The sequence below is a fragment of the Hyla sarda genome, chromosome 3 (assembly GCF_029499605.1).
Source record: "Hyla sarda isolate aHylSar1 chromosome 3, aHylSar1.hap1, whole genome shotgun sequence".
In the NCBI taxonomy this organism is placed as follows: Eukaryota; Metazoa; Chordata; class Amphibia; order Anura; family Hylidae; genus Hyla; species Hyla sarda.
In genome coordinates, this window is record NC_079191.1 from 278,359,128 (window position 1) to 278,372,310 (window position 13,183).

Genomic DNA, 13,183 nt, shown 5'->3' on the forward strand with positions numbered 1-13,183 from the left:
GAAAGATGGAAAAATCTCCAAAAGGCATCAAATTACAGATTAGACATTCTTATAATATGTCAACAAAAGTTATATTTTATTTCCATCATTTACACTTTCAAAATAAAAGAAAACAAAAAAATGGCGTCTGCAAAAGTTTGGGCACTCTGTAGAGTTAAAGGGGTACTCCGGTGAAAACCTTTTTTCTTTTAACTCAACTGGTGGCAGAAAGTTAAACATATTTGTAAATTGCTTCTATTAAAAAATCTTAATCCTTCCTGTACTTATTAGCTGCTGAATACTACAGAGGAAATTATTTTCTTTTTGGAATGCTCTCTGATGACATCACGAGCACAGTTCTCTCTGCTGACGTTATTATAATAATAATAAGGCTTTATTTATTGTTGTCCTTAGTGGGATTTAAACCCAAGTCCCCAGCACTGCAAGGCAGCAGTGCTAACCACTGAGCCACCATGCTACCCTTAGCATACATCTATTATGCATCTACTATGCATGGTTGCTAAAATGGACAGAGATGTCAGCAGAGAGCACTGTGTTCATAATGTCATCAGTGTTCCAAAAAGAAAGGAATTTCCTCTGTAGCATTTGCAGCTAATAAGTACTGGAAGGATTAAGATTTTTTAATAGAAGCAATTTACAAATATGTTTAACTTTCTGCCACCAGTTGATTTAAAAGAAAAAAGGTTTTCACCGGAGTACCTCTTTAATATCTTGTACTGCCCCTTTGGCATGTATCACAGCTTGTAAACGCTTTTTGTAGCCAACCAAGAGTCTTTCAATTCTTGTTTGAGGTATCTTTGCCCATTCTTCCTTACAAAAGTCTTCCAGTTCTTTGAGATTTCTGGGCTGTCTGTCACACACTGCTCTTTTAAGGACTATCCATAGATTTTCAATTATGTTGAGGTCAGGAGATTGTGAAGGCCATGGCAAAACCTTCAGTTTACGCCTCTTGATGTAATCCCCCATGGATTTCGAGGTGTGTTTAGGATCATTATCCATTTGTAGAAGCCATCTTCTCTTTAACTTCAGCTTTTTTCACAGATGGCATCAAGTTAGCATCCAAAATTTGCTGAAATTTTATTGAATCCATTTTTCCTTCTACTGATGAGATGTCCCCTGTGCCACTGGCTGCAATACAACCCAAAAGCATGATTGATCCACCCCCATGTTTAACAGTTGGACAGAGGTTCTTTTAATTAAATTCTGTTCCCCTTCTTCTACAAACGTACCTTTGCTGATTCCGGTCAAAAAGTTCAATTTTAACCTCATCGGTCCACAGAACTTGTTTCCAAACATGCATCAGGCTTGTCTACACGTTCCTGATGACTGCCATTTCTTAATTACATTCCGAACAGAGGATATTGACATCTGAAAACGTTTTGCTATCTTCTTATAGCCTTCTTCATCTTTGTGAGCGTCAACTATTTTCAGTTTCAGATTTCTAGACAACTGCTTAGAAGAACCCATGGTGCTGATTGTTGGGGCAAAGTCAGATGAGTCTGGGCATTTAAAACCTTTGAGATTGACATCACCTTGTCTTCCCGGATGATGATTGAGAACAATCCATGACACAGGCAGGTCTCAGCTTTGCAAAGGGGGCAGTGAATGCTATAAATTCTGTAGGGTGCCCAAACTTTTGCAGACGCCATTTTGTTTGTTTTCTGTTATTTTGAAAGTGTAAATGATGGAAATAAAATCTAACTTTTGTTGACATATTATAAGAATGTCTAATCTGTAATTTGATGCCTTTTGGGGATTTTTCCATCTTTCCTTGGCTTCTTTCTGCACATTAATACACATTTTTACCTGGGGTGCTAAAACTTTTGATCCCCACTGTATATCTGAGCTCCACATGTATTGCTCTTCCCTCCTCCACTAATACTACGGATGTGACCTGTTAGCACTTAGCTTATCTCTTTCCCTATTCTTTTTGCACAACTGTATTTACATTTTGTACCCCATAATTGTAAGCGCTGCGGAATCTGTAGGCGCTATATCAATAAATAAATTTGGCCATCTGTCTGCATATATACACATTTATACCAAAGACCTCACCCACAATGCATTATAGACTAGAGGTCCTCCACTGGAAAGTGCAAGTTGCCCTTTTTATCAGGCTGGTCAAAATGCATTAGCTAGTATTTAACCGCATGTACATTAAATTTCTATATAAAGTAACTAAAAATCTAAAAAGGAATAACAAAGATTTAAAAAAAAGATTTAAATAATGTCTATTCATATACCTATAGATAACAAAAATTATGGAATTCTGCTTTGAAATTCCACTCCGAAATTATGGTGAAGCAGAATCCCATTCCTATTAATGGGATTTAGCTTCACAGTGCAAATTTGCGGATTTTCCTGACAGACGTCTATGGGGACAACAATGTATGTGCAGTCCTAGTAGTGACTAATTCAGTCGGCGCTGGCCTCACTCGGAATTAACAGCTAGACATTCTGCAGTGTGAACCTAGCCTTATAACAGCTTGCATGCTATTCACAGCATTGGTATGAATTACTATAGAAGTCCATGAAGGTGCTGTCTGAGATTTGTTAGCGCATTAGGATTTCACTATTTGAAAATTGAAAAGGTTTCAAAATCCATAATGAAACTAGATTTTAGTGGTCCGTGAGGGTCTGTGTCCCGTGACCCCCAGACAATTAGATCTTTGTACAGGTTTAGGTATGCCCATATGGGACAAAAATGCTGAGGATTTTCCACAGCAAAAAACAGTAGATCTACAGTTTTTTAGTGCAGATTATCTAAATAAAAAGAACAGCAGGCCCATGCAATTTTTAATATACTCTGTGTGGGTAACACTTTTTCAATATTGTTCACATTCAGAGGTCTAGCTCCTGAAAACGGGGTGTGGCTGAAGGCATGCGTGTTTACACCATTCATTTACTAACAAAGAAAGGCTCCTTTCTGCCGCAATTTTTTCGGCACAAGCTACACAAAACAATCTGACCAATGTGCACCAAAATAGTAAATACCACAAAAAATAAACCTCACACAATGCAGTCAGCATGTCAGCCAAAAATATTAAATTCTCCCAATGTGTTCATTGTGTTCAAAATTTCATTGTGGATTTGTTGTGGATTATAACTTCCCAATTTAAGTCACTGGTAAAAATCTGCAACAATAAATTGGCATACTGTGGATTTAATATGGAGACTGCAGGTTAGTTCCCCACACTTTTTTTGCAATGTTTCTTGATAAGAAATGATTTCTTAAAATTTCCTCAATGTATACACCATGTATAAATATAACATATACCGTAAGTAATGTCTAAGGCTAAATAAACCTTCACTTTATTCCTGTTCCCTTGTGTTTGACCTGTGATTTTTTGACCTTTGGCATAGTTTTATACTGACCCAAATCTGCTTTCTTTCCTTGGTTTCAAGGCAAAAAAAAGATGCCCTTTACATTACTTCACTGCATTAGGCTGGGTGCACACTATGGAATCTCCGGCCAAAATTACCGTATTTATCGGGGTATACCACGCACCGGCCTATAACACGCACCATCATTTTACCAAGAATATTTGGGTAAAAAAAGTTTTGTATACCCCGATACACCCCCAGGAAAGGCAGGGGGAGAGAGGCCGTCGCTGCCTGCTTCTCTCCCCCTGCCTTCCCTGGGGTCTAGAGCCCTGCTGCCGGCCCTTCTCTCCCCCTGGCTATCGGCGCCGCTGCCCGTTCTTTCCCCCTGACTATCGGTACCTGCACCCCACTGCCGGCGCCGATAGCCAGGGGGAGAGAAGCGGCGCCGACAGCCAGGTGGAGCGAAGGGGCAGCGGCACCCATTGCCGGCGCCGCTGCCCCGTTGCCTCCCCCCATCCCCGGTGGCATAATTACCTGAGTCGGGTCCGCGCTGCTGCAGGCCTCCGGCGTGCGTCCCCTGCGTCGTTGCTATGCACGGCGCGGCGCACTGACGTCATGCGCCGCGCCGTGCAGCGCATAGCAACGACGAAGGGGATGCACGCCGGAGGCCTGCAGCAGCGCGGACCCGACTCAGGTAATTATGCCACCGGGGATGGGGGGAGGCAACGGGGCAGCGGCGCCAGCAATGGGTGCCGCTGCCCCTTCTCTCCCCCTGGCTATCGGCGCCGGTACCGATAGTCAGGGGGACAGAACGGGCAGCGGCGCCGATAGCCAGGGGGTGAGAAGGGCCGGCAGCAGGGCTCTAGACCCCAGGGAAGGCAGGGGGAGAGAAGGGGGCAGCGACGGCCTCTCTCCCCCTGCCTTTCCTGGGGCGGTATCGGCGTATAACACGCACATAGACTTTAGGCTAAAAAACTTAGCCTAAAAAGTGCGTGTTATACGCCGATAAATATGGTATTCTGTCTGGAGATTTTCAGAACATAGAATCTCAATCATGGCTAGGACTGATTGCACATTGCCATTCCCACAGATGGCAATGAATTCTAGGTGGATTCTACCCCAAAAACTTTTTTTGGGCAGAAGTCCGCTGCTGAAACTCCATAGTGTGCACTGTGCAAAGGAATCCTATATTACCCACAATGGGGTTCGGCTGCAGCAGAATTTCAAAGAGAAATTCCGTAGTGTGAACCTAGCCTTCAACATAAAGTAGAAATGAGAAAAAAAGTATTGGTGAGAATTTTGATATACAACATCTACAGTGAAAAAATATATACTACAAATGTAACCATTGCAAATTCCTACAGATGGCAGCAAACTCACTCAAAAAGAAACTAAAACACATTAGGTCAAGGAGCCAGACTTCTGCCAAAATTACAGGAGTTCCTACTGTGTATGGGGTTTCTGCTCAAGAGAATATTTATACATAATGTATACACAGATTTGGCATACCTCCCTCTTCTAAGCTGGGTCAATGGATATAATTACAGACCATGCTTGATCAGAAAGGAGTTAATTCTTAACATTTATTTCTTTTGGGGCCAGACACTAAGCAGCAATCCATATAGATGTGCGCTCAGACAAATGAGAAAGGAGTTAAGTGGCAATGTATAGTGGCTAAATCAGCTGATATCCTGCAATGTGTGAATGTATCCATAAAGAGATTTTCTGACCAACACAGTCCCCCTAATAACTCCTTCTTAGGAAGAAATAAGGTCTGTACCTACAGACCCTCATACAACTCGTCAATCAAGTTGATTGGTGCTCATTTACTGAGCCTACTACAAGGCTTGACCACCACGCAGGGAGGACTGCACGAACAATAGCTGGCTTATTCATGCAGATCTCTGCTTCCATCTTTTGTCAGTTGCACATTCTTTATTACAGAAGAGGTGTGCATCTGAAAAAGAGGATTTTTTGTCAAGTTAGAATGAAACAATCATATTACACAGGGCGATATTGGCCAGTTTAGCCAAGTAAACAGCAAATCACACTGTGAAGCCATGTCTCCCAAAAATACTGGCAAATTGTTTTGGAGAAAAAGTTGTCAATCTTACTAACATTAGACTAAAGAAAATGGCGGTGAAGGGGAAGTGTGTGTATTACCAGCTGCTCTTGGCTCTTCATTTGGTCAACAGCCTGTCTTTCCAGCTCTTCTTTGGCACGCAGGGCAGCAATGCGATCAGCCTCCAGTCTTTCCGCTTCTAACTGAGCTTTTATTCTTTCTTCCTCCAATTCACGGGCTTTTCTAATCTGCTCTGATAATTCTGATTAACAATAAAAAGAATAGATATAAGGCCAGGTTAAAAAAAAAACACAAACTTTTAGATGTTTACAGTTTCACACTAAATACAGATACAGCCATATTTTAATTCCTATTCAAAGACTTTGACAGATTTAACAGTTTGACAGTATTTAATCCACAAAAGTTTGATGTCCGATTTGATACATTTCCAGTCTAATATGTCTAATCACGTTTATATACAGTATAGATAGTACAGTATTCAGTGCAATTCTTTGGCCTATAATGTGCAGGTGAACAAAAATGTTAATTCATTTATTTTTTTCAATAAAGACCATTTTTGTTACGCCGAGCGCTCCGGGTCCCCGCTCCTCCCCGGAGCGCTCGCTACACTCTCCCCGCTGCAGCGCTCCGGTCAGATCCACTGACCCGGGGCGCTGCGATTCCGCTTCCAGCCGGGATGCGATTCGCGATGCGGGTAGCGCCCGCTCGCGATGCGCACCCCGGCTCCCGTACCTGACTCGCTCTCCCTCGGTCCTGTCCCGGCGCGCGCGGCCCCGCTCCCTAGGGCGCGCGCGCGCCGGGTCTTTGCGATTTAAAGGGCCACTGCGCCGCTGATTGGCGCAGTGATTCCAATTAGTGTCTTCACCTGTGCACTTCCCTATATCACCTCACTTCCCCTGCACTCCCTTGCCGGATCTTGTTGCCATTGTGCCAGTGAAAGCGTTTCCTTGTGTGTTCCTAGCCTGTGTTCCAGACCTCCTGCCGTTGCCCCTGACTACGATCCTTGCTGCCTGCCCCGACCTTCTGCTACGTCCGACCTTGCTTCTGTCTACTCCCTTGTACCGCGCCTATCTTCAGCAGCCTGAGAGGTGAGCCGTTGCTAGTGGATACGACCTGGTCACTACCGCCGCAGCAAGACCATCCCGCTTTGCGGCGGGCTCTGGTGAAAACCAGTAGTGACTTAGAACCGGTCCACTAGCACGGTCCACGCCAATCCCTCTCTGGCACAGAGGATCCACTACCTGCCAGCCGGCATCGTGACAGTAGATCCGGCCATGGATCCCGCTGAAGTTCCTCTGCCAGTTGTCGCTGACCTCACCACGGTGGTCGCCCAGCAGTCACAACAGATAGCGCAACAAGGCCAACAGCTGTCTCAACTGACCGTTATGCTACAGCAGTTACTACCACAGCTTCAGCAGTCATCTCCTCCGCCAGCTCCTGCACCTCCTCCGCAGCGAGTGGCCGCTCCTGGTCTACGCCTATCCTTGCCGGATAAATTTGATGGGGACTCTAAGTTTTGCCGTGGCTTTCTTTCCCAATGTTCCCTGCATCTGGAGATGATGTCGGACCTGTTTCCCACTGAAAGGTCTAAGGTGGCTTTCGTAGTCAGCCTTCTGTCTGGAAAAGCCCTGTCTTGGGCCACACCGCTCTGGGACCGCAATGACCCCGTCACTGCCTCCGTACACTCCTTCTTCTCGGAAATCCGAAGTGTCTTTGAGGAACCTGCCCGAGCCTCTTCTGCTGAGACTGCCCTGTTGAACCTGGTCCAGGGTAATTCTTCCGTTGGCGAGTATGCCGTACAATTCCGTACTCTTGCTTCAGAATTATCCTGGAACAATGAGGCCCTCTGCGCGACCTTTAAAAAAGGCCTATCCAGCAACATTAAAGATGTTCTGGCCGCACGAGAAATGCCTGCTAATCTTCATGAACTTATTCACCTAGCCACTCGCATTGACATGCGTTTTTCCGAAAGGCGTCAGGAGCTCCGCCAAGATATGGACTCTGTTCGCACGAGGCGTTTCTTCTCCTCGGCTCCTCTCTCCTCTGGTCCCCTGCAATCTGTTCCTGTGCCTCCCGCCGTGGAGGCTATGCAGGTCGACCGGTCTCGCCTGACACCTCAAGAGAGGACACGACGCCGCATGGAGAACCTCTGCCTGTACTGTGCTAGTACCGAACACTTCCTGAGGGATTGTCCTATCCGTCCTCCCCGCCTGGAAAGACGTACGCTGACTCCGCACAAAGGTGAGACAATCCTTGATGTCTACTCTGCTTCTCCACGTCTTACTGTGCCTGTGCGGATGTCTGCCTCTGCCTTCTCCTTCTCTTCGTATCCCTAATGCCTTTCACGTCTCTCTTCTTAAACCACTCATCCTCAACCGTTTTTCTCCCAAATCTGTTCCTCCCACTCCTGTTTCCGGCTCCTCGGACATCTTCTCTGTCAAAGAGATCTTAGCCTCTAAAAAGGTCAGAGGAAAAACTTTTTTTTTAGTGGACTGGGAGGGTTGTGGTCCTGAAGAGAGATCCTGGGAACCTGAGGACAACATCCTAGACAAAAGTCTGCTCCTCAGGTTCTCAGGCTCTAAGAAGAGGGGGAGACCCAAGGGGGGGGGTACTGTTACGCCGAGCGCTCCGGGTCCCCGCTCCTCCCCGGAGCGCTCGCTACACTCTCCCCGCTGCAGCGCTCCGGTCAGATCCACTGACCCGGGGCGCTGCGATTCCGCTTCCAGCTCGCGATGCGCACCCCGGCTCCCGTACCTGACTCGCTCTCCCTCGGTCCTGTCCCGGCGCGCGCGGCCCCGCTCCCTAGGGCGCGCGCGCGCCGGGTCTTTGCGATTTAAAGGGCCACTGCGCCGCTGATTGGCGCAGTGATTCCAATTAGTGTCTTCACCTGTGCACTTCCCTATATCACCTCACTTCCCCTGCACTTCCTTGCCGGATCTTGTTGCCATTGTGCCAGTGAAAGCGTTTCCTTGTGTGTTCCTAGCCTGTGTTCCAGACCTCCTGCCGTTGCCCCTGACTACGATCCTTGCTGCCTGCCCCGACCTTCTGCTACGTCCGACCTTGCTTCTGTCTACTCCCTTGTACCGCGCCTATCTTCAGCAGCCTGAGAGGTGAGCCGTTGCTAGTGGATACGACCTGGTCACTACCGCCGCAGCAAGACCATCCCGCTTTGCGGCGGGCTCTGGTGAAAACCAGTAGTGACTTAGAACCGGTCCACTAGCACGGTCCACGCCAATCCCTCTCTGGCACAGAGGATCCACTACCTGCCAGCCGGCATCGTGACAATTTTTTAGAATGGAGTTCTGATCACACTATATAGGGGGGATTCACTCAGAACCAGGCATCTCCATTGTTAGCCTCACCCACTCAGCATGAGCAGTAGAGTTTATTTAAAAGTTGCAAAAGTATTAGAAAACAGGTGCTAAAAAAATTATGCAACTTAAAGGGGTACTTCGGTGGAAAAATGTTTTTTTTTTTAAATCAACTGGTGCCAGAAAGTTAAACAGAAATGTAAATGATATGAATGAAACGGAGAAAAGAAAAGGCGTCTGGCAATGCTAGTAGTAAACAGCTTCAATGCTATGCAGTAGTAATAAACAGTGTCCAGTACGATTGTCAGTCTGACTTTACTCTGGATCGTGGCAGTGCACTTATCCCAAAGCTAAAAGACTTCAATATAGACAAGTACTGTAGAAAATGAGGACAATGCTCTCAACCATGGCTCAGTTACAGAAGACATTTCCAGATATTTAGACTCGCTCATGTCCCCTATACTAAAAGAGATTCCCTCTTTTCTGAGAGATACAGAGGACTTAATCCATTGTCTGGAGGAATTTGAATGGAGCTCACAGTACTCCTTAGCATCAATTGACGTTGAAAGCCTGTATACCCACATCCCCCATGATGCGGGTATACAGGCTATGGAGGAGTGTTTACGACAGGGGGCCACAATGGGCACCCCTGTATCTTGTGTATATGATAATGCATTTTTGGCTAGGTTTGAAAGCAAATTTGTCTTCACATCCAATAATCCCTTTGTAAAACATATTAAGTTGTTTCTTCGTTTTGTTAATGATATTTTCATTGTTTGGGATGGAGGTGAAGACGAATTTGTAGTTTGTGGACTACTTGAATATGACAAACGATGCTGTTCACTTACCAATTCAGGGGACAAAAGTTGGAATTCCTAAATGCACAGATTTTGGTGGAGAACAATAGTCTAGTCACTACTTCATTCTGCAAAAATACCTCCCGTAATGGCATACTTCCTTTTCAGAGTTCGTACCCCATTCACACCAAAAAGAGTATACCATATAGCCAGTTTGTCCATATCAAACAAATTAACAACAATAATGAAAGCTACCTGCTGGAAGCAAAGGATCTATCTGACCGCTTGTTAGCAGGAGGATATCCCAAAAGAATACTAGCCAATGCCTTCGATAAAGTTCAGTTAAAAAGTAGACAGGAATTGTTGAGAAATAAACCAAAAAATTGAGACAAAACTGATTCTAGGTTTACATTTTCCTTTAAGAACTCTCCTATGAACCAAACAATTAGGAATGTGATCAGAAAAAATTGGTTCATTTTACAGGAAGATCCTGATCTGAAAATACTAACAACATCAAATGCTATAATAACACACAAACGAAAAAAAAACTTTGCATTCCCTTCTAAAAACTTAAAAAAAAACTAAAGAAAAGTTAATCTAATGATAAAAACAATTGGTTAAAGGATAGTGTCCCCAAAGGAAATTTTAAGTGCCACAATTGTTCAGTTTGTGACCAAAACCTGGTCAAGAGTTGGTTCAGATTGGGGGAATGTGCTGTAACAGAGCTGATCACCTGCCAAACTACTTTTGTGGTATATTGTCTTATTTGCCCATGTGGGCATTACTATATTGGCAAAACAAAAAGGAAACTTATGCTTAAGACTAAAAGAAAATTTTTGCTCTATACGCACAGGAGTAGGAGCGACACGATTTATAGCCCATGTCCGTAATTTTCACAATTGTGATATGTCCTGTCTAAAATTTGCCAGTATCAAAAAGATAGAAGTGCCAGTAGGAGGTGGAGACAGGCACTGTATACTCATGGAACAAGAAGCCCGTTGGAAACAGAGCCAATGTGCTCGGTCCTCTGGGGCTTAATGACAAAAATGAGTTTGGTGCCTTTCTCCACTGATTGCATTGGTGTTGTTTTTCTGGTTTTAATTCACTAGCATTGTATATATATATATATATATATATATATATATATATATTTTTTGCACTTGTTTATAGTTTCCATAGTAACGCCCATAAGTTACTCCAAATGAACCCCACCTTGACGTGCAAACGTCAGTACAGGCCAGAGGAAGCGCCTTTGCGCACAAAACTTGTTGCCGCCCCTGTGCACGCCCCCCCCCCCGCCTTACCTGTCCATCGATGCTCCCTGTGTGTCCCTCTGTTTGGAAGTATTCGCAAGTTGGTGGTGAGTGCATTGTCCTCATTTTCTACAGTACTTAGATTTACTTCTGTTAAAAAAAATCTTAATCCTTTCAGTACTTATCAGCTACTGTATGATACAGGGGAAGTTCTTTTCTTTTTGAATTTCTTTTCTGTCTGGCCCCAGTGCTCTCTTCTTACACCTCTGTCCATGTCAGGAACTGTTTAGAGCAGGAAAGGTTTGCTATGGGGATTTGCTCCTGCTCTGGACAGTTCCTAACATGGACAAAGGTGTCAGCAGAGAGCATCGTGTATTACACAGCATCTGATAAGTACTGGAAGGATTAAGATTTTTAAATAGAATTAATTTACAAATCTGTTTAACTTTCTGGCACCAGTTGATTTAAAAAAAGTGCAGCCACTAATTTCAAATTACAGTTTACTACAAAATAAGATCTTCAGCCCCCATTCTAACTTTGGATTTTTTTTGACAATAAAGACATTGAACTATAAACTGTTCTTAGTGAAAAGGAGGGGAATTTATTAAGCTGTTTAGATAGTTTTTTAATCTAAAATTGTCTCAAAAAATCACTTCCCCTGCAACTTTTGCTATAGATCATATTTGAAAGTGAACAACCTTGTGCAGTGGTTTAGACCAGTTTTATGCCGTGGGCACTGATTCATTATCTGCGACTTTTCTCTGAAAGTCTCAAAAAAGTCACAGCACCCTGATTTACACACAAACTCACACCATGTCACTTCAGCCCTGGACTTGTCTAAATGGGTACCATGGGCATAGGAGCCGGTTAATTCATCAAGTGGCTTGCGACCTTTGGTGAATTTGGAAAAGGAAGGTATAATGTTAGGTGATTTTTCACATCTATAATAGCATATATACTAGTAAAATATTGATGAATGCCCCTCACGATGTATATATTCATAATACATACAGAACAAAGTCACAGCTTATATTTTATGATGTATATTCAAGGTTATGTCCTCATCCATAAGCATAAACAAAATGTATACTAAATAGTAAGCTTGGATGTATTTCCAAGGAATTCCTCATCCTTTCCTGGCTTACCTCTTTCGGCCCTCTTTGTCTTCTCTTCATATTCCTGCAACCTCAGCATGAGTTCCTCCTTCTCCCTTATCATCAGTTCCTTCTCTTTCTCAATTGCTTCCCTCTTCTTCTTCTCATTTTCCAGCTGCTGCCTGTATTGGGAACAATAAACAAAAATAATGTTTAAATCCTCATACTAGTATGACCTAGAGCTACTATAAATGCATCATGTTCTCCAAAAGAATTTGATCCCCACCGCTGGGTGAACACAGGTTCTTCTGCGAGTTTAAATTTACATTAAACAAAAATGTAAAAGTTCTTTATTTGTTTTGTTAAAATAAAATAATTTTTTTTATAAGAATAATAAATAAAAATCATTCATGCAAGACCAATTGTATACTGTAATGACATAATTCATTTCACCACAAGTTTACAGCGAGGTCCCCAAAAATTATTAGTTGGGTAGAAAAAAAAGCAAGTAATTTAGTACATTTTGTGGGGTTTTGTTTCTACAAAGTGCTCTTTTTGGTTAAAATGACGTTTTATTTTTTCTGTAGGTCAATAGAATTACAATGATACCTGATTTATATAGGTTTTGTTTTATTTTACTACTTTTAAAAAATGTAAACTTTTTGTAAGAAAATAAGTAAGCTTAGAATAGTTTTCTCCTGACCCCTATGACACTTTTTTTGTGTACAGGGCTGTATAAGGACTAATGGTATGCATAGTGATCTGTAGTTTTTAACGGTTTTCGTTTTCATGGGACTTTTTGTTTGTTGTTTATTGTTTTATTTTTCTTGCATATGAAGTGACCAAAAATCAGCAAATCTGAACTATTTTATGTTTACACCATTCACTATGTTTATAGTCTGGACATTTACGCACATGGTAATGTTCATGTATATTTTATTTAGATTACTTTCTTTGAAAAATGGAAAGGGGGGGGGGATTTATGCTTCACAATTTTTTTACTATTTTTAGTATCCATAGGGGACTATTACATGCAATCTTTTAATTGCTAACACTCTACAATGCTACACCATAGGCTGCCTGTATACTTGTATCACTGGTTGGACATCACGGAGGCTGGTAGGACATCCCAGCTGGTCGGGAGCCTTCGATTTCCCTCTGGTGGTCCCAATCAGCCCCCTTAATATCACAGGCACCAGAATTTTCTACTTTTTAGAGCCTGGGATTAACTCTGATCCTGGAATCTAAAGGGTTAATGCCAGGTATCGGCATAGAGTATCCATCATAGGGTGTTCTTTTCCAAAACACTTGCTTACATTTA

At 43.3% G+C, this 13,183-nt stretch overlaps 1 protein-coding gene across 2 annotated transcripts in view; it reads right to left on the bottom strand.

Moving 5' to 3' along the window:
• Window positions 1-13,183, bottom strand: part of EZR (ezrin) — a 101,687-nt gene that overhangs the window by 16,768 nt on the left and 71,736 nt on the right. For both annotated transcript variants that reach the window (XM_056566725.1, XM_056566724.1), the window contains exons 10-11: window positions 11,914-12,044; window positions 5,488-5,648 (exon numbers count right to left, since the gene is read on the bottom strand). In XM_056566725.1, coding sequence (XP_056422700.1) covers window positions 5,488-5,648; window positions 11,914-12,044 — 292 coding nt within the window. The remainder of the gene's footprint in view (window positions 1-5,487; window positions 5,649-11,913; window positions 12,045-13,183) is intronic.